The 21,657-nt window shown below is 38.4% G+C and overlaps 1 protein-coding gene across 1 annotated transcript in view; it reads right to left on the reverse strand.

Moving 5' to 3' along the window:
• Nucleotides 1-15,102: 15,102 nt before the first annotated feature.
• Nucleotides 15,103-21,657, reverse strand: part of FAM161A (FAM161 centrosomal protein A) — a 69,758-nt gene continuing 63,203 nt past the window's right edge. Inside the window, exon 6 of the mRNA XM_077134334.1 lies at nt 15,103-15,303. Coding sequence (XP_076990449.1) covers nt 15,202-15,303 — 102 coding nt within the window. The 3' untranslated portion in view covers nt 15,103-15,201. The remainder of the gene's footprint in view (nt 15,304-21,657) is intronic.

Genomic DNA, 21,657 nt, shown 5'->3' on the forward strand with positions numbered 1-21,657 from the left:
AGACTGGGGGCTCAGCCTATAGCTTTGGTTGTCCACACTGCTTGTGAGAATATGATCATTTTTTTAAAGTACCGGGATAGTACTTATCCAATTTGGGAAATACTTTGAAGTTTTCCATAATTGCTCAATCTGAAAGCCTATGTTCTTGCACTGAAAAAGTGATTAATTGAACTTTTAGTATGGTGATTTTTAGAAAATGAAAAAAATTATATATTTGAAAACGTAAGGAGATCTTCAGCTGGTGAAGTCACAGGGTTTGACTAAAAATATTGATTCCTCAAGGTTACTCACAAACCTGGTATTTTAGTCACATTTAAGGGAATAATTACGTATGTTGATGCAGTGGGGATTTTCATAATTTAACCGTAGAGAGCTGTTTTCTCTTCATTATCCATTCATAAATTGGGTACATCAGATTTAAGGTTTTGCTTACACAAAAACCTGTTAGAAGGAGCTGTGAAATCATGACACTTTGTTGTTGTTGTATGGTTGATAAGGTCTTTTATTCCTTTATTTTGAAGCATGGAAAACTAAAAATGGATTTCCCAGCAGAGGACTTATTCTCCTGCATTTGACCTCAGTCTCAATGTCTCCATCAAATCTACAGAAAAAGTGGGGTTCTGTAAACCTACACTTTTCCTATTCAACAGGGGTAGAAAATGTCAGGGTAAATTTTACAAATAAATTAAGCTGATAATGTCATAGATAAGAACAGAGAAATGAAAATTATAGATTTCTTAAATGTCATACCAACATCCTCACACTACCTATTTTTTTTGGGGGGGGGGGCGGGCATCGAGAATCTCAGTATGGTAAGTGAGAACTCTGCCTGGTGAGCCACCCTGTTCTTCCCCTTTACACTGCTTTTTAAGAGCTTTGAAGACATTCCACTAGAAAACAGATCATAGGTGTATTTGCCTTCTTAAAGTAGAAGGATTGCTGTCTTAACATATGTATATTGTTGTTCCCCAGAGAGATCACAGTGGTGATACCATAAAAGGCACAGAGTACTCATCTTCTGGACAGCAACTCAAAGAATATTTTGTCCTGCAATAGGGTTCTAGGCAAATTCCACAACTTTACATATTATAGATGAAGCAGCAGTCTTGACAGGGAAATTTATAGGCCAAGTGTATGCAAGACAAAGTATAGGGCCTCAAAGTGGTGGGGTCAGGGTGCTCTGTTGGACATGTCACAAATGTGCATTTCAAGAAAGTGACATCTGCTCCCCTTTTGCTCTCCGTCAAAACCGTAGTTGTGAACATCCTTGTCAGGATGTTCCACTCAGACTACTTGGTATCGGACTATCTGGGTTTAGATGACAACTGTCAAGGGTTATCTGAGAAAGCCAGCTGCCTTTAAAGTATTTGGACTCCTTGGGTGTCCATGGGAAGTTGTAGCCCCTCCTGGTGGGAGAGAGAAAGTCCCAGGTATCATAAGAAGCTGAATTTAGCAATAAATATGGAAACCCCTGGAAATAGCTGGTTCATTGTCCAGGCAATCCAGAATGATCTCCTGGGTTCACTGTCAGACTATCCTATCTGTTTCACCACTGGCACTGTCAGTAGCATCATCCTTTAATATGAGAAGCCATAAAATATAGGGTTCAATTTTAATTACAATTTTAAGTTGTCTGTTTCTGTTATTATTTGCAATGTCTAGGACTTTTGAAAGTCTTCCATTTTATGGAAGCCAGCTTTAACAAAAGGAAAATGTTCTAAAAGTTTTCATTTAATTAAGAGTTTTAAACATTCTTGCCCTTGTAGCTTTGACTATGAGTAGTTCTCTTTAGCATCCTGTCACTTACTCACTGCCACCTGCTGGAGTAAAGAAGAAGTGCAGCTGCACACTTGCCATCGCCTTAGACCTGTGTTTCCTCTTCTCAGCCATGGAAATCATACCCTTCCATACCCATTCCTCCGTATTGCCCCAAGTGAAAGCAGAGGAATGGTGTGTGGGGGGTTCCCTTTCCATTCCAGTGATGCATCTTGTGACCTGCAGCCATCCTTTTATGCCGAGGGAGGCGGGGAGGTAACATGATGAGCTGGAGAAATATGAGCAGGTAAATTCACCTCCTGATTCTGAGAGCCAAGAGAAGTACCAATATTGAATTTATTGCTGCTTCAATACCTACTGCTGTTGGTTTAGAGTAACTTTGATATTATTTGATAATTTTGTGAACTAGTTAGGTTTACTTACTTAGGATAATGTTATATGATCTTATGTAAAAGGATAAGAGAAAACTATTTTCAAGCCTGTACTCTGTAGATATAATATTGGACTGATAAGCAGGCAATCTGTAAATTTGTTCACCACAAATGTTTCATGACTCCATAAGATATTTAATTGTATTGTTTCTTTCAAGAATATTGCTAAAGGAAAATTGTTTTTCAAATCTATCAGCTTCTTTCCTTTCCTACTGAGCTCTAGCTAACTACAGTCTTTCATCTGGACTGCTCTCACCCCAACCTCCAAAACTTTCCCATACTGCAACTAGAATGATCATTATAAAATGCAGACCTAAGCATGTTAGTGCTCTGCTTAAAAATCCTTCAGTCTTTTTTAGAGTACAGTCTCTTTAATGTGCTTATGAGGCCATTCAGGAGCTGGCCCAGCCTCTTCTTTTTTTTTTTTTTTTAAAGAGAGAGGGAGGAAGGGAAGGAAAGAAGGATGGAAGGGAAACATCTTTAAACATTTTCTTGTTTTATTGTATTTTGTTTGTTTTTTACATGGGCTGGGGCCGGGAATCGAACCGAGGTCCTCCGGCATGGCAGGCAGGCACTCTGCCCGCTGAGCCACCGCGGCCCGCCCCCCAGTCTCTTCTTTTAATCCTTTGCTTTGTCATTATTGGTCTTTGCAATATGAACCCCTCTCCATTTCTTAAGCACTATCCTTCACACACTACTGCAGTGTCTTCGCTTGAGCAACTGACTGACTTCTACTCATTCTCTGGGCCTTTGCTTCCTTAGCTTCTTTTCAGATGTCCTAGCAGTGAGCCTTTAACACTATCTGTGAGAGCCTGTATTCTTGTCTCCATTCCCCTTTTGACTGCAAGCTTCCTGAGAGCAGGGGCTGGGTGTTGTTTACTTTTGTGTCCCCAGCACCTAGTACCATACCTGGCACATAATAGGTGTTCAAAAAATAAATATTGCATCAATAAATAAAATTATATGTTTTAAGAATTTTTAATTACCACTTAGAGAAATCAATGAAACTAGTTTTATAGACTAAATCAGAATCACGGTCTTTCTTTAAAACTAGGTTTTCCAATGAAGAAATTCACAATTTATTCTTACAATTTTATTTAAAAAAAATACTAATGTGAGAGATAAAATAACAATGTTCTCTCAAATCCATTATAAGTAAAATAAAAGATTCATAAGAATCATTGAAATCTTTTTCGTTTTAGACCTGACTTTCTTAATAGCATATATTAGTTGAGAATGCGTTTTGCAATAGACTAAAATAGTGTTATGAAAAATAAGTTTGGCTTTACACACTGATTAATTTTGGCCGTATTTAAATAATCCACAATATTCTTTCCCACTAAAGAAGTTGTGAAAATACTTTATTTGAATAAAATTGTAGCCAACATTTTGTAAAGAGGGCAAAAAGCAGGGCACATTTAAATTCTTGGCCTCCAGACAAAATTTTAAAAGGCTTTCTATAGTACCCAAATGACATTATTGTTAATGGTGCCTGTGTGTCCCTCTATTCTAGAGGCTTCCAAACACAGCAAAGGCTGCTGGGCATCTAACTGTACCCATAAAGCCAGACACTATGTGTTCACTGGCATTTGGCAAGGACACTAAGGCCTTGTTTTATAATGTGGGGATAATGACTCTAAGTTGTGAATGCTTGAGATTTTATATCCTGTCTGCAAAGCATGATGGGATCTACTGGTACAAGACATAAAACAGTTTGTTCTCAAGTACTGTTTTAACACCTCCATTGCTGATTAACTTAATTTTGTGGGAGTTTCTTGCTGGAGGACAATCAAACATTTTTATGAATGAGTCACGAATACTATTACACTGCTTCTTTAGAAAAGATCAGTCTTCTTATATAGGAAAACAGTCATGGCATTTCTTAGTTTTCTAGAACACGTTTTCCAAAAAGGGAAAAGTTAAAAGTGAAAAATAAAAACTGCCTCCTGGTATCTTCCTTATAGGAACTTCCCTCTGGCTACAAAAGCACTATATCAGGTTCTAATCCCTGGAACCTGTAAATATTATTTTATTTGCAGACACAATCAAGTTAAGGATCTCGAGATAGAAGAGTTTCCTGGATTAGCAGATGGTCTCTAAATGCAATCACATGTATCCTTGTAAGAGGGAGAAAGAGGGAGATTTGACATGTACAGAGAAGAAGAAACTGTGAAAATGGAAGCAGAGATTGGAGTGATGTGACCATAAACCAAGGAATGCAGGCAGCCACCAGAAGCTGGAAGGGCAAAGAACAGATTTTCCCCTAGAACCTGTGGAGTGAGTGTGGCCCCAGTGACACCTTGATTTTGAGCCAGTGATACTAATTTTGGACTTCTGGCCTCTAGAACTGGAAGAGAATATGTTTCTGTTGTTTTAACACACCCAGACTGTGGTAATGTATTATAGCAGTCATAGGAAACAAATACAACTAGATGTTAACAATCATTATGTGATGGTTAGGTTCTGGTGTCAACTTGGCCAAGTGATGATGGCCAGTTATCTAGTCAGGCAAGAACTGACCTGACTGTTGCTGCAGGAATATTTTGTGGCTGGTTGATAAACTGGAAGGCTGGTATATTAAATCATCAGCCAGTTAATTGCATCTGTGGCTGATTACATCTGTGATCAACTAAGGCATGCCCCCCCCTCAACAAGATAATCCAACCATGAAGGCTTTTAAGGAAGAAGAGAGAATTTTCCCGCCAGCGAGCCTCTCCTGTGGAATTCGTCGAGACCCTTCATCAGAGCCACCAGCTTCACAGCCTGCCGTACGGATTTTGGACTCTTCTAATCCCATGGTTGGACACACCTTTATAAATCTCATATTTACAGTTGTCCTATTGGTTCTGTTTTTCTAGAGAACCCTGACTAACACACATTATAATGAGCTCTTGAAGCAAAATGTTTATTTTAGTGGATTTGGGTTAGTTATAATGCTGAAAAGTCTTTAACAAATAATTATTGAACATCTACTATGTACCACTAACATATAGGTTCCATGTAAAATATAGGGCAGAAATTTTTCTGTTTCGTTCACTACTATATATAGAGTACCTAGAGAGAGCAATACTTGGCACATAGTAGATGATAAGTAAATATTTTTTAATGAATATGTCGCTGTTCTAGGCCCTAGGGATGCAGTATACAAGACAGATGACATCCCTGTAGTGAATAAGAGACCACAAATAAGCAAAAAAATAGTATTACATAAAACCTAGTAATGATAAATGCTGTGTGGGAAATGCAGAGTCAACAGTAAGAAACTGGGAGTGTGGTTTGGTGCCCTTTAAGATATGGGAGTTAGGAAAAACTTCTTTGAGAAGGCGATATTTCATCAGAGACCTGAATGAGGTGAGAGAGAACAAGTCTGCTGACTATCTGAGGTTTGTCCCAGGCCGAGGGAAAAACAAGTGCAAAAGGCCTGAAATGGGAAAGTGCTTTGTGTACTGGAGGAACAGGAAGAACAGCAAACAGTCAGTGTGGCTTTGAAGTGCGATGTGTGGTGTGTGTTGGAGGTAGGGGTTGGACCTGTGGGAAATTAGAACAGAAGTAGGCAGGGCAGGGACCAAATCATAAGGGCCCTTTTTGGTTAGAAATTGCCTGAAATAGGAGGGGGAAAGTTATGTATTTTCTCTACAAAGAATTTATAAGTAATTGTAAATTTTCTGAACTCTAGCTGTTAAAAGAAAAAGAGAGGTTTCACATATCTACCTTTCCCTTTATCCTGACCCTTTTCTTCCCCGGGCCCTAATTTCATAGTATGTTCATTGGTTTTATGGATTGATGGTGGGTTTAGGTCATCTTTTCTAGTAGGGGTCGAATGGGACTTAAAAGACTGTCAGTGTATTGCCCTTAAAATGAGTTATGTTGTGTTATGACACATTTAAGTTTGCACAGTTTGGTCACTTTGTTTAGAGACTGTTAGGTAGTCAGATACTAGAAGATTCTTGCTAAAAAAATACTTGTTTCTAGAATGCTTAGTAAACAGAGCATATGGTTACTTGTAGAGGTGTGAAAATAGCTTCTTTTACATGGAGAACACTAACATGCACGAGATACTTCTGTAGAACCATTCATGTTTTAGTACTATTTCCATTATTCAGTGTTTATAAAAAAGTTCTAATTAAACAACTTTTTGCTCTACCCAGGACACTAATGGCTAGGATTAATATCTGTTTCTAAGACTCAAATATTTATTCTACAATGTATATGTGCAAAATTGAATTTTGCAAAATCATACCCTAAAGCCCCTGGACTTAGAAGAAAAATAGGACTGAAACAAATCACTCAAATTCCGTATAATATCAACAGAGCACTAACAAAAACTAATAATTCTGACAAAAATATTAGCACATTCAATCTTCATTTGCATTTTGTACCAGCATCAAACCCCAGGGCTTGTACTGCCTCCTTTGAGATGCTGATATGAGAGGGAATTACAGACAGTTTCATGGGAAAAAAGTCTTATGAAACTAAATTCTGTATTTCCACACAGGGAGAAATGTATGTGCAACTTCTTCAGTTGCATCTCAGTTACCTTTTGGCAAATAACATTAGGGAAAGGTTGGTGATTTTTAAAAATTTTTATTGATTAAACAACATACAAGCACATACATTCTTAACATACAAACATTCCATACATGGTGAGCAAGCAGTGGCTCACAATGTCATCACATAGTTGTATATTCATCACCATGATCATATTTTAGAACATTTGCATCACTCCAGAAAAAGAAATTAAAAAATAAAAACTCACACATAATCATACCCCTTACCCCTCCCTCTCATTGACCAGTAGTATTTCCATCTACCCAATATATATATATTTAATTTTAGTGTTTGTTCCCCCTATTATTTATTTATTTTTAATCCATATGTTGTACTCATCTGTCCATACTGTAGATAAAAGGAGCATCAGACACAAGGTTTTCACAAAGATTGGTGATTCTTGAACCCATTAAATTGCCACAACTTGCACTTAGGGATGGCATTTCTGTAGGATCAGGATTTTTTCCCTTAAACTCTTCACACATGCCTTGAAAATATTAATGTGTTGGGGAAAATTGCATGTTAAACAACACAACTTCCATGCTATGCCCCCAGTTTACCAATTCACACGGGTTGAGTATCATTACAGAAATGTCTTATTGGAGTTTTAAAGAATGCACAGAAATGAAAATTCTGATTCTATCAGTCAGCATTGCATCTGGTTGCATATAAATAGAAACCCAAAGGCAATCACTTTACCAAACAGGATATTTTTTTTCACATGATAAGAGTTGAAAGGTTGGCAGTTTAGGCTGTTGCAGCTGCACAAAGAAGTCATCAGGGAGCCAGTTTCCTCCCAGTTCCCTGGTCCACCTTCCTTAAGATGTTGCCTTCATCTTCGCGGTGGCAAAATGTTTCCTCTGCCATCAGGCATCATGTCTGGGAGTCAAGCAGGAAGAAGAGCCAGGGGCAATGGGCATGTACCTGCTAAATCTGTCCCTTTTTATGGAAATCAGAAAACTTTCTAGAAGCCCCTGCCAGCCACTCTTTATAGAGTTGTGAATTGGCCAGAATCATGTTTTCTGGTACCCCTAACTGGGAGAGGAGATGAGAGGGCAATATTTTAGCCTGATATGCCCGGAATAAAATTGGATTCTGTAAGGATGATAGGAAGAATGGCTATTAGGAAAGCAACCTTCAGTGTCTGTCACACTGGCATAATAAGTATCTTAAGGATGGTAGTTAGAAACTTGATATTTATTGAATTCTGGAATTTCTTAGGAGGACTTGGGGCAGAAGCTCACAAGAAACATTAAATCTTCTCTGCTGGAAAATATTAAATATTACCAGTTCAAAATTACCAGGATACATTTTGCATACTCTCTTAAATAATGTTAATAAGGGATTTAGTATAATGCTAAAAGAAGGACTCTAGGAATATAATTTTAAATTTAAAAGTAAAACAAAAACTTCTATAACTAGCATTTCCCCCACAACCAGCAACTCTTCATTTGTGAAATGTATTAAGCTAAATTAAAACATGTAAGAAACATACATCAAATTTAAATTTCAGTCAGAATAAAACTGCCAATATAGTTTCTGAGTAACATTTATTAATCTCTAGGGCGGGCCATGGTGGCTCAGCAGGCTGAGTTCTTGCCTACCATGCCAGAGACCCAGGTTCGATTTCCAGTGCCTGCCCATGCAGAAAAAACAAAAACAAAACAAAACAAAACAAAAAATTTATTAAGCTCTAAAAACTTTCTCTAAAATTGAATTGTTTACTGTAACACGTTCCCTTGAAAGGGAAACACTGCATGTGATTTTTAAAAAGTCAGGTTGGATACCGTTCTTCCAGTCATCAGTTGTTGACTGCAGGGGACACATTGCCTACCTGGGGGCCATCCCCACCTTCCTCTTTCCTAGTAGCACCACAATCCTACTCAGGCATCCTCCTGCCTCCCACAGCCCCTGGGTCTTAGAAGAAGCCGACTCTGTCCCCAGCACCATGGGAATACCATCCCTCTTCCCAGGGATTTGGTCAGGAATGGCCATTAGATAGTATAAATTAGAATTTCTGTTATTATTCTGATAGTTCTGTTATACTATCCAATATTACTAATGTTGAACAAATTACTTAACTGTCCAGCATCCCAGTGTTTTAATCTGTAAAGCAGGGATGATATTGTCTCTGCTTTATCTATTTGAAATAATCTCTGTAAAAGTGCTTTTTTATTTTGCAAAATGGAATATATTCAATGGGTGGTATTATGTCAAAAGAAATAAAAGTAAGTTGAATAGCTTGGGGTGTTTCATGTAAACCATCGGTTATTGTCATATTTGCAAAATATGAAAAACTTTGTTTTAAATAATCATTTCAAATATATGCATTCAAACAAGTATCAAGTATTTAAAATTAGTCCCATTGTTAATTTATGCATTTATTCATTCAGCCAATGTTTACTGAGCATCTTGTATGCTCCAAGATCTATGCTAGGGTATAATAATTGGAAAAATGGTCATAGCCCCTGCCCTCATCGAGCTGCCAGGGATGTTGCCTCTATTGCCTGAAACACTTTCAGGGAGCCACTTACAGACTCACCTCAGAGGTATTTTATGAGCAATGTAAGAAGAGCAGTCTCATTATTTCACTGCTGAGCTTTTTCGCTAAACCAGTACCACCTGGTCTAATAAGCTACCTTATTCTCTGGTCTTGTTATACTACTTTTGTCAGTTTTGATTTTTTTAAATTAACCTGTTCTCAGAGAAGAAATATTTGGCACAAATATTCATCAAAAGAATATAGCACATGTTCAGAAATCAATTTCAATCCAAAAGAATAGTTTTAAATGTTTGATCCATGGTGGCTCAAAACATATTTAGAAACATTATTTTGCAGGAGCCATCACTACTTGAATAAATGCATTTGGAGTTCTATTTAAAAACTCCCAGTATTTTATCATCTCAGCTTGAGATTCTAGCATTACCATTCAATGAGCAGCTTTCAATTGTGGCAGTGATTGCAGTTGCCCCCATTATTCTGTTACCATCATTGTATAATGTTCATTTTAAATACCTAGGGAATGGATAATTAACCATGACTTAATGTTACATAAAGGATTACTTGACTTTTTAGTGGCAATTCTCAGCTTTTAATTTTCACACAAATTAACCTTCCTTATTTAGAAGTAAATTTAGAGAAAGAAGATTTTATGAGAAATTGATTTTTTAAAGTTTAGATCATGTATAAGCTATCATTTTTCATATGAAAGCAATTTTGCTTTCCATGTCTTTTTATTTGAAAGAATCAAATCTCACATTTGTCGGATGAAATTGCTGCCTAAATTATCTAAGATGATTTTTCACATTATTTTGTGGAAATAAAATTTCGTAAAATTGTAGAATGAATTTAGAAATGATGGTAGTGTGTTCTGTCTTCCAGGGGAGCTTGCTAATTGAAGTTGAAGCATCAAATGTTTGTCCTCGGGAAAGCACTCAATCAAGCTAATGTGGTAACAAAAGCTCAGAGGACAAAAATTAAGCAAACCAAGTTAGTTCTTGAAATGTAAATCTTGAAATCCTAACTTGAGAAAATGAAGCAGAAAAAGAAACAAAAAATCAAATGTATAGAATAGGCGATCTTTATGAAAAGAGGTATTTTTTTTCCTGTTTAAGTATATATTTGGTTTTTTCACTTACATGTATAAATTGTACTATGGTTTTGAAAGTGCAAAATATGCCCCTTTATTTCATGTCTCTTCTCTGTTTGAAAATGTGAAAACTCCTCTTGTCTCTATCTTATGTGTGCAGGATTGCAAACTCACATGCCTCTGGGGGCTGTGTGGGGCGATCCCACAGAAGGCTGCAGCAAAGTGGGGGGGCACATGGCCATAAAAAGGGTAGCTTCCTCAGGGCCTCAGACCGACTGCTGCACTCCAGGTATTCAGAAGGACACTGTTCTGATTTGGACTCAGCCAAAAGTAGACCCTGAAACTGGGATTTGAGTGCAAGTATTAAATCGGGGGTTATCCTAGGGAGCTGGATGAAGGAATGGGGCAGTGAGGGCCACCTGCCCTCTGGCCACCACTGAAAGTGGGGAATTGTCTTGTCTTTGCAGGAGTGGTATTATGGAATTTCACTTATTAACTGTAAACATATTTAAAGTTTCTTAAATCTGCAGGCAAATTGGGCAAAATCCAGGTTTTAAGGCAGGTTCTTTTCCTTTCTTTTAGGCATAGAATGCACTGTTAGAAATTATGGCATTGTTGTATTATAGAATTCTTGACAAGAATAAGTTCGGGAAGATTTGGAGGGGAAAAGTTAAGTAGTTACATTTGGGGTGGGCATGGGGGACCAAACCTCACTGGGTAAAGTAAAACAAGAAGCAGATAGCACAGCAGAATATGGTTATGATTTGTATGTTCGTGGTGGGGTGAATTGGTAATACCTGATCACAGCTAATTATGAACGAGCAATATAATATCCACCTTTTTTTAAAATATGAATTTTTTAAAGGCTTAATCCTCTTTGTTCATTGCTAAGACCTGTGGTAACTCCTGTATCCAGGTCTAAACTGTATAAAAATCATGAAAATGTTCATAGGACTGAGGAGACCAATTAAAATCATTACTGTGCTGAATCTTAGGGCGTTGCTTTCCTTTACCTTCCTTCTCAATTCCCTCCATGTTTATAAGCCTTCCCAAAATAAATGTTTTACTTACTTCCACCTTTGAGTTATAGAAGAAAATTTATAAGTGGGTTAATGAAAAAAACAGGTGAATATAAAATGACATGTATGAAGCAATGTCCGTATGTCACTTTACATGGAAAGTATATAGAATGTTCTTCCCTGTCACAGTTTATCACTCTTCCTGGAAACTCTCTTTCCTTGGCCTTCAAGACACCACTACTTCTCCAGGGCCTTGCTGGCTGCTCCTTCTCAGAGTCCTTGCTGGCTCCTCCTCCTCTTCCAGACCTCTCAACACTGGAGTGGCCCAGGGCTCAGTCTTCCACCTCTTCTCATCTATATAAGTTCCCTAGATGCTCTTATCCAAGTCCATGACTTTAAATACTGTGCATATTCCATTGACCTCCACATCAAGTATCTATAGCCCAGACCTTTGTTCTGAATTCTAGACTCATATATCCAACTGCCAATGTAAAATCTCAACTTGGATTTCTCTAGTAAGTATCTCAAACTTAACATGTCCAAAGCAGAGCTTTGATTCCCACCAATACCCCCAGCTTAGTTTGGATTCCTCCAAAAGCAGGCCCTGAGATAAGGACTGAGGTCAATAGTTAATTTGGTAGATTGCAAAGCTGGCCTCAAGAATTCTTCCCATTCCTGTATTCCTACCCCTTTCAATATGACTTCGATATTCCTCCCATCAAGAGGTAGAATTTGTTTCTTTGCCCTTTGAATTTGGTCTGGCCTTGTGACTTGATTTGGCAAAAAATGTAAGACTGTGGGACTTCTGACCCCAGGTCTTATAAAGCCTTGCAGCTTTCACTTTTGCCCCCTTGGAATACTACCTGAGACTGCCAGGCTGACAATTCCAGGTTAGCCTCCTGGAGGATGAAACGGCATGGAGAGAAAGTGAGTCATCCCTTCTGAAGCCCCCTAAACACACGAGCTGACAGCAAGCAACTATCACTGATATGGGGTGAGGCCCAGTCAGGCTGCCAGACAACCGCAGCAATGAGTGAACCCAGGCAAGACCAGCAGAAGATTTTCCCAGCAGAGTCAGCCTAAATTGCTGGAACATACAATGGTTGTTGTTTTAAGCCACTAAGTTTTGAAGTGGTGTGTTATGCAGCAAAAGCTAACTTATACAAAAAGGTATCTCTGGAGACACAAGTGAGGATGTAGGAGAATTAATAAAGAGAAGGAAAAAAAGCTAATAAAGGGTACATTAAAGAGTAAATGACTTCTGTGGGCAATTGAAGCTCAATCTTGTTGGAGACCCTCTGAGGAATCTTGTAGAATGGATCTCAGAATTGTTCTGCTGAGGGAGAAAGAAGCTGGGTTAATTATCCAACAATTCTAGTTCTTGTATCTCACTGTTGAGGGCTTCTCTTAGGGGATTTAAGTCCCTGTTCTGGATTGCTCTGTAGCTGGACTGAACAAGTTCCCCTGGCAATGGAGAAAGCTCCAGGCAAGAAAGTAGAGGATGTGTTGAGCTTGAGGTAGAAGCTGTCAGTATATCAGGGAACTCTCCACCCTGGCTGTAAGTAAATTTAGAGTTGGACCAAGGGGATGTGAGACAAGGCATCCATAGCTTCTAACTCATAATCCAATTCCTTCCCAAATCATCCCCAACTCAGCAAGTGGCAACTCCATCCAGCAGTTACTCAAGTTAGAAACTTCATCCTTGGACTTATCAATTTCTCTTACAGCCCACATTCAAATCCTTTCAGCATTACTTTTGACATATGTATCTAATCTGACCATTTTATCATGATCTCCTCCAGTACTAACCTCTGGTCCAAGCCAATATCATTTCTCAATTAGATTGTTGCAACAGCCTCTTCACTGGTCTCCAAGTGCACCAGCTGGAGTGGCTGTTTAAAACATAAGTCCTTCTCCTGTTTTCAACCCTCTAAGAGCTCTGTATCTCATTCAGAATAAAATACAAAATCTTTACCATGGCCTACAAGTCTCCCTGGTATTTGGCCCCTGCTATTTTCCTGTTGTATCTCTCACTGCTATGGCCTCACTGATTTCCTTGTAGTTCTTCAAAAATCAAACTACTCACATCATATACAAAAATTAACACTAAATATATCAGTGCCCAAAATATAAGATCTAAAAACCATAAAACTTTTAGAAGAACACATAGGAATAAAACTTTGTATTAAGAAATGGATTTTTCTGTATAAGACAAAAAGCAAAAGAAACAAAAGAAAAAGTAAATTGGACTTTATGAAAGTTAAAAAACTTTTGCATATCAGAGGACATTATTATGAAAATGAAAAAACCTAAATAATGGGAGAAAATAGTTGCCACATCCTGAAAATATAAAGAACTACAACTCAACAGCAAAAAGACAAATAATCCAACTTAAAAATGGGCATAAAACTTGAATAAATATTTCTCCAGAAAGATACTCAAATGTCCAATAAGCACATGAAAAGATGTTCAACATCATTAGTCATTAGGAAAATACAAATCAAAACCACAATAAAAAATGCCACCCACACCCACTAGGATGACTATTACTAAAAACAACAAGAGCAACAAAAATAGAAAATAACAGTTGCTGGTGAGGATGTGGAGAAATCAGAACCCTTCGTACATTGCTGATGGTAATGTAAATTGGTGCAATTGCTATGGAAAGCAGCTTGGCAGTTCCTCAAAAAGTTAAACATAGAATTATCATATGACCCAACAATTCCACTCCTAAGTTTATACCCCCAAGGAATTGCAAGCAGGAACTCAAACAGATACTTGTATACCAATGTTCATAGCAGCATTATTCATAATAGTCAAAAGGTGGGAATATTCCAAGTGTCCATCAACAGATGAATGGATAAACAAAATATGTTATATTCATACAATGAAATATTATTCAGCCATAAAAAAGGAATGAAATTCTGACACATGCTACAACATGGATGAACCTTGAAAACATTATGCTAAGTGAAATAGTCCAGATACAAAAGAGTGAATATTGTATAATTCCATTTATTTGAAATATTTAAAATAAGCAAATTCATAGTGACAGAAAGTAGATTAGAGGTTACCAGACACAGGAGGAAGGAAGAAATAGGGACATATTGCTTAATGGGTATGATGTTTCTGTTTGGGGTGATGAAAATGTTTTGGACAATAGTGATGGCTGCACACACAGTAAATGTAATTAATGCCACTGAACTGTACACATAAAAATAGTTAAAATGGCAAACTTCATGTTATATATATTTCCACAATACGTTTTTTAAAAGAAGAAAACAAAAGCAAAAGAAACACCAGTGTGGTACTAGCATAAGGATAGACATATAGACCGGTAGAATAGAATTGAGAAAAAAAATCCAACTCACCTCAGGGCCGTTATATTTACTGGTCCTTCTACCTGAGACATTCTTCTGCAGGGATTTGCTTGCCTATGGCCCTAACTTCCTTTATACTTTTGCTCAAAAGTGCCCTTATCAGAGAGGCCTTCCCTGACTCTAACTAGGTAAACTCTCCCCCAGTCACTCTTTATCTCCTTACTTGCTTTACTTTTCCTCCTAATCATTGGCTCCATATATTTATACTACTTGTCTCCTCCCACTACAATGTAAATTCCATGAAAGTTAGGACTCTGTCTTTTTTTGTTTGTGGATGTATCCTCAGTACTTAGATAAAGTTTTTGTTGACTGAACAAATGAGTATATATTGTGGGGTGTTATTATTTTGTATCTGTTGGCTGGCTGGCTGGCTGATTGAAATAGCAGAACTAAAAGCCTCATGTAAAACATTTCATACTTTATAGTCTTGCCTTCAGGGATTCAACATCACAAGCAATTACAATTGAACAATGAGAAGTCCTGAGCTAGAAGTGTGTGGGTGTTGCTCGACAGTCAGGGCTGCCATCAGCCAGGTAAGGTCAGGAGTCCAGAAAGTTTCCTAGAGGAAATGACAGGACAGAAAATACAGATATCTCTCAGACTCTATCTGGGGGGAAAGGGGAGGCCAGTTTGGGGGAACAACAAGCATCCACAGAAATGCTGGGTGCAGGGTGACAACTGGGCGGCAGTTCAGGATGGCTGGATTGTCAACATACCCATGAGTAAAGTACAGCTTTAGACTGGATGTGGACTACCAAATAGAAACCTCTGTTGGTTTTACGTCTAAACAAACAGCTTCTGTTAGAAGATGTAATGAAGTAGCACAAATATTTGGGAACATATTTAGTTTCTTTTAGGAATTAATTTGAATTATGATACCCAATGTTTGAGATTTAGAGCCTTGTTAATTGCTTTTTCTCCAAGTTGCTAGATTCTTGAGTTTGTCCTTTTGGACTCTTTATTCCTTTATTACAAAGTTGTGTCAGATCTTTTGGCTGCTTTTTTTTTTTTTTTTTTTTTTTTGCCTACCCTGAAATACAGAATGTCTTCACCAAAGGTGGTGCTTTACTTCAATTTTCTTCTCTTCTTTTTCCCCGTTCCCTCCTCTCCTCCCCATCTCCCATCCCTCTCACTCATCTTTGGAAAATTTGGATTCTTCTAGTCAATTGTAATATTACTTCCAAATATATGGATAAATACCATTCTTTAAGAATTAATTAGTTCCGTGGTGGAATTCTCACCTGCTGCACGGGAGACCCGGGCTTAATTCTTGGTCCATGCCCTTCCCAAAAAACAAGCAAGCAAAACAAACAAACAAAAAACAGACAAACAAAAATTCAACAAATGGTGCTGCAATAATGGGATACTCACATGGAAAAAAAAAATGAAATGTGACCCTGACATACAGCATACAAAGTTTTAAAAATAATACTAATAGCTGAGAGAATAATCATTTGTGTCACTGGAATATTTAGTGTAACATGAGTTGAAATGTTTTGTAACACCATAATAGTTAGACAACTGTCATCACAATTATATTCTGTATCTCTTCCCTTCTTTCATTCCCACTTAGATTCAAGAAGCTTAAGAGAAATATTACCCATCTAAGTCTCCCATGTAACCCAGCAGTTTCCTCCATCTTCTGAGCTTTAGATCTTGTCCCTGGCCACTCTGAGTGGGGAGCAGCAGTTCCCTGCTTAGGGGTGGATAGCTATTCCTTGATGCTGACTGGTCTATGAGGAGAAGCTATGCCTTGTCAGATGATTCTGGATAGTGAGGGGCAAACCTGGGTCAATTCTATAGAAGCTTGAAGTCCTTGCACCTTCTATACAATCGAGGTTTTTCCTCTCTCTAGGGATACAAATGTGGCTATTGAATTGTGGCTTCAGTCATGCCAGGATCTGGGAGGACCTTTCTCAGAGAGATTCTATAAAATTACAAAGTTACACGGAAAAATGTTGTCTAAAAGCCCTGCCTGCATGCTGTTTCATGATGTGCCTAGAGAGCAGAAAAGAATCTGCCTACTGAACTGCCTCCAGGGAGGGGATGAGTTGATTACTAACCCCATGGCCAATTGTTCTTCCTCATGAGAGCACATACAGAAATCTCTCCACTCTGAAACAAAGTGTTTGAGGGAAAAAGTTGTACCTGTGGTAAGGTTGGGTTGGAGGGTTGGGAGGGGGAACCAGGACTACATCTGTTCATATACTTGAAGATGGAAAAGATCTTACAGGCATAGAGCTGGAACCAGGTGGCAACATCTGAACATTATGTAAAAATTTGGGGTGCAAAGAAGATAGAGCAACTGTATAATCCTTTGATTGGTCTCTGGGTCCCATGTTGTCCTGAAAATTCTACGAAGTTACTATTTTAAAGAAAATAACTGAATTAGGCTTAATGGAAGAATTTTGGCAAGTTATCTACAGATTATCTGCTTAATGGACAAAGCATACACACAAAGCCCCTGGGGAGGTTTAAAAAGTTTTCATTTTTCAGCAGAATGGAGCAGTGTTCTGGTTTGAATCTGCTATGTAGCCCAGAAAAGCCATATTTTTTTAACCCAATTTTGTAGTGGTTGGCCTATTGGATGGGACCTCTTGATTAGGTTGTTTCCATGGAGATGTGACCCTGCCCATTCAAGGTGGGTTTTAATCCACTTACTGGAGTCCTTTAAGAGGGAGACGTTTTGGAAAAAGCACAAATGGTTGGTGATAGAAATACCCTGGGAGATGCTAAGCAAGGACCCGCAGAACTGAAAGAGCCAGAACCTGGGGAGAGAGTCAAGAGAGCAGCTGAGAGTTGAAATCCAGAGAAAAGCCTCAGGAGGACAGAAAGAGCCATTGAAACCAGAATCCAGGAAAAAGGGATGGGCAGACTTCGCTATGTGCCTTCCTATGTGACAGAGAAACCCTGGATATCAGCAATATTTCCTCCAAGAAAGTATCTTCTTGTTGATGCCATAATTTGGACATTTTTATGGCTTTAGAACTGTAAATGTCTAACTTAATACATCTCCTTTGAAAAAGCCAACCCATTTCTGGAATATTGCATTCCATCAGCTTTAGCAAATCAAAACAAGCACAGTACAGGAAATCAGGCCCTGGGTCCTGCTCTCTTATATTGCCCAAAGGACAAGCAGTGTTCCTCCTTTGCTAACACTCCTCTCCCTTATTTCCCCAAATTCCCTTTACCTTCTCTCTATTTTCTACTCCCATCTACCACTGCCTCCTCCTTTTAGGACAAACTGATCCTCCCTCCAAAAATACTGAAATTCCTATCTTTTTCTTTCTTGTGTCTTACAAATTTTGTAAGATTTGTAACACTCCAGAAAGGGGAGTGGTAAATGAAATATAAAAGAAAGAAACTAAATTTGTGGAGTTTGCTCTGCTCAGCTGATGTTGACCGTGCTTTGCTCAGCTGATGTTGACCATTGTAACAGCTTGGTATCTGATCGTAAGATGTTATTTACTGTCTGCTCAAGGCAACTTTGTCTAATCTATTGATTATTAATGTATGAAGAAATATATTCTTTACACAATTTTTAAGAAAAATAATAACAGTGTGTAGCCAGAGCAAGATCAGATCCAAGGGCTGAATGAAATATATATGTATATGTGCACACACACCACATATATATATATATAAGAGCTTGCCTTGCTGTGAGATTTACTGCCAGGCAGAAATGAAAACACAAAGTTGTTTTTAGAGGAACAGCTTGACCCATCGTGTGACTGTTGTTCTCACCACAGAAACCAGCTTAGCTGTTATTAGCCAAACAAACATCTAGTGACATTGTATTTGGACAGTAAAATATGCAGATCTGACTCAGAAGGCTGGCTACACTCCGAGATGGGAATGCACTTTCATAAAAATATTTTTATTCAAGGAAGTTTCCTTTGAGACCTAGGCAGTCTCATGAGAAACACTTGGGCTTGGTCACATAATTGGACCATAGCTATAGTTATACTATATAAACCACCCACAAACAGTTAGACTTTGGAATCTCATCTGAGAGGAGGATGCTTGGCTCAGGACTTTCCCAGGCAGACCCCAAAAATGCTGTCTCTGGGATTCACCAGCTTTCTTCCTGTGTTGGTGAATTCCTGCTTGGTGATGTAACTTACTTTATTTCTCTTTCTTATGTGAATCTTTCTTATTTTAATCAATAAATACATATTTGCTTGAATTAGAGAGAGTTGTGTTACTCATGAATCTGACCCTGTTCAAATTGAGGCCTCACCCACATTTCTTAACTAAACATAAGCACGGGCCTTTCTTGCTTCCTCCATCCTCACCCATTGAGGAGGGGTGAGCTCTGGTCCCTTGGATGGTTATGAGACTTCCATTCCACATAGACTTTCTCACAGAACATGAAATCCAACACATTTCACCACCAAAAGATGCAAGTTCTTCTGAAGTTCCACAGCTATCTATACAAAGAAGTCTTATTCCTTTAGACATTTTTTCACATTATTACCTTATATTTGCACTCCCCTGCTGTGCCAGTTTGAAAGTATTATATGCCCCAGAAAAGCCATACTTTACTCCTGATCCAATCTTGTGGGAGAAGCCATTTCTTTTAATCCTAATTCAATTCTGTAGGGTAGAATATTTGGATTAGATTATCTCCTTGGAGAATTGATGCGCCCAATTGTGGGTGTGACCTTTTGATTAGATGGAGCCATGACTCCACCCACTCCAGGGGGTCTTTATTAGTTTACTAGAGTCCTTTGAAAGAGGAAACATTTTGGAGAGAGCCAGAAACGACAAAAATGACAGAAATGATAGAAGCCTCAGAGCCGACAGAGCAGATGTAGATGCTTGGAGAATAGTTGCTTCAGAGACAGAGAATTGGATGTTTGGAAATGCTTGGAGCCCAGCAAACATCATCATGAGATGGTAAGCAAGCCAAAACCTGGAGAGAGCCAAGGGAAGCCAAGAGATGAAAGCCAGTCCCAGAGAAGTTAAGTGTGTTTCCCACATGGACAGAGACTGAAAGCAATGGAGCCCAGGAGCAAGGGACCAAGAGATGCCAGCCATGCGACTTCCCAGCTGACAGAGGCATTCCAGAGCTGAGCGAGGTGTTCCTGACCTATTGGCCTTTCCTGGAAGAAGGTAACCTCTTTTTGGTGCCTTAATTTGGACACTTTCACTTCCTTAGAACTGTAAAATTGTAACTTTTAAATTCCCCTTTTCATTTTATCATTTTATTTTTTAATTTTTTGCATGGGCAGGCACTGGGAATCAAACCCAGGTCTTGCCTGCTGAGCCACCATGGCGCCCTCCCCCCTTTTTAAAAGCGATTCCAGTTACGGTATATCACATTCTGGAAGCTTACAAACTAACTCACCTGCCCAGGTCACATTACAAAGCACTCTGACCCTGACTGACAGTGAAGGCCAAAGGAATACTCTCTGATCCCCAAGACTCACCCAAACGCAGGAGCAGTGGTGGCTGGAAAGTTCTAGTTTACCCTGCCTCTACCTTGCCCCACTGTAAACTAAGTTTATCGGCAAGTTTGATGTGTGTGAACTCCTTGACTCAGAATCAGTAGCCCTTCATTATCTGCCCTATTTGCCTCTGTGACCATGTTCTTAGAACCCCTCTTCCTTCTAGCCATGCTGATTGCATGACAGAAACCAGGGAGGACAGTCAGGAGACAACCACAGAACCAAGATCATTCATTTCCAAAGTGGGATGCACATCTGAGGTGAAAGGACGCAAGAGGCTCCATTTGCTGCATAAAGAAACTACTACTAGAAAATTTGTAATTTTATCTAAGAAAGAGATAATGCTTTACCAAAATTTAATACTTGGATTGTTTCCAGGCGCTCAAATGCTCCAGTCATTGGACAGCTGAACACGCACTGGAACAAAACCCTCCACTTTCATTCACTTTGAACTTGTGGCCATGATCTCAGGTTGTGTGTGCCCTGATAGGTAGCTTCACAGATTATATTATCAGCTTTACAAGACCAATCCTTATAAAATGGAAAAGCAGCTTTAAAAGAAAACCATACAAAGAAATCCCAGACTGAGGATAATACTATTAATAATGCAAACACAAAGTGAACAAGAAAATGCCAGAGTGTTTTTCCTGGACTTGGAAACAACTCTAAATCAGCTATATTAGGAGGTAAAACCAATGCTAATATAATCAAGTCTTACTTTGGAGTAAGCCAAACGATTCAAAAATGATCAACATTATTAAAATAAGGATTTACATTCACTATACTTAACAAACTTCACCAGGTGAAATATGAAGTACAGAGTATTGAGGCTCATGGGGTATCTTTCTCAGCATGGCAGGCATTCAAGGCCATCACTGAGACACAGTCAACTTAGAAGCAATCCTTCAAATTGTTTTATCGCAAAGTGTCAAACCGACATTTTCAAAAATAAAGAAGCATATTCAATAAACTTCCTCTCATGAAGCAAAAGTTTTTGTATGATTATTACATTAAAATACTTTTAAGAAAATGTTATATTCCAATCATCCTTTTAAAAGTATCTGTGCATGTCTTATAGTAAAGATAATATGTTAGCAGGATAGCATACATACATAATAAACATTGGTGGTACATGCTCCAATTTATTTTTTTCACGGTGTGTGCAGTCATAAAAGGTTGGAGACTATTTTTATCAATGAGAGATGATTGTATTTGGACTAGTGTGAAAATGGAAAGAAGTAGTATGATCTAAGATGTATTGTGCAGGAATTTTCAATGGGACTTGCTGATAGACTGAACATAGGCCATAAGAAAGAGGCAGGAAACAAGGTTGAACAACTCCCAGTTTTCTGACTTGAACAACTGAGTGACAAAAATGCTACTTAATTAGATGGTGCATCTTAGAAGAAAATATAGGGGGAAAACTTAGGACTTTGTATTTGGCAATGGATTCTTAGATGTAA

The sequence above is a fragment of the Tamandua tetradactyla genome, chromosome 17, assembly GCF_023851605.1.
Source record: "Tamandua tetradactyla isolate mTamTet1 chromosome 17, mTamTet1.pri, whole genome shotgun sequence".
Lineage (NCBI taxonomy): Eukaryota > Metazoa > Chordata > Mammalia > Pilosa > Myrmecophagidae > Tamandua > Tamandua tetradactyla.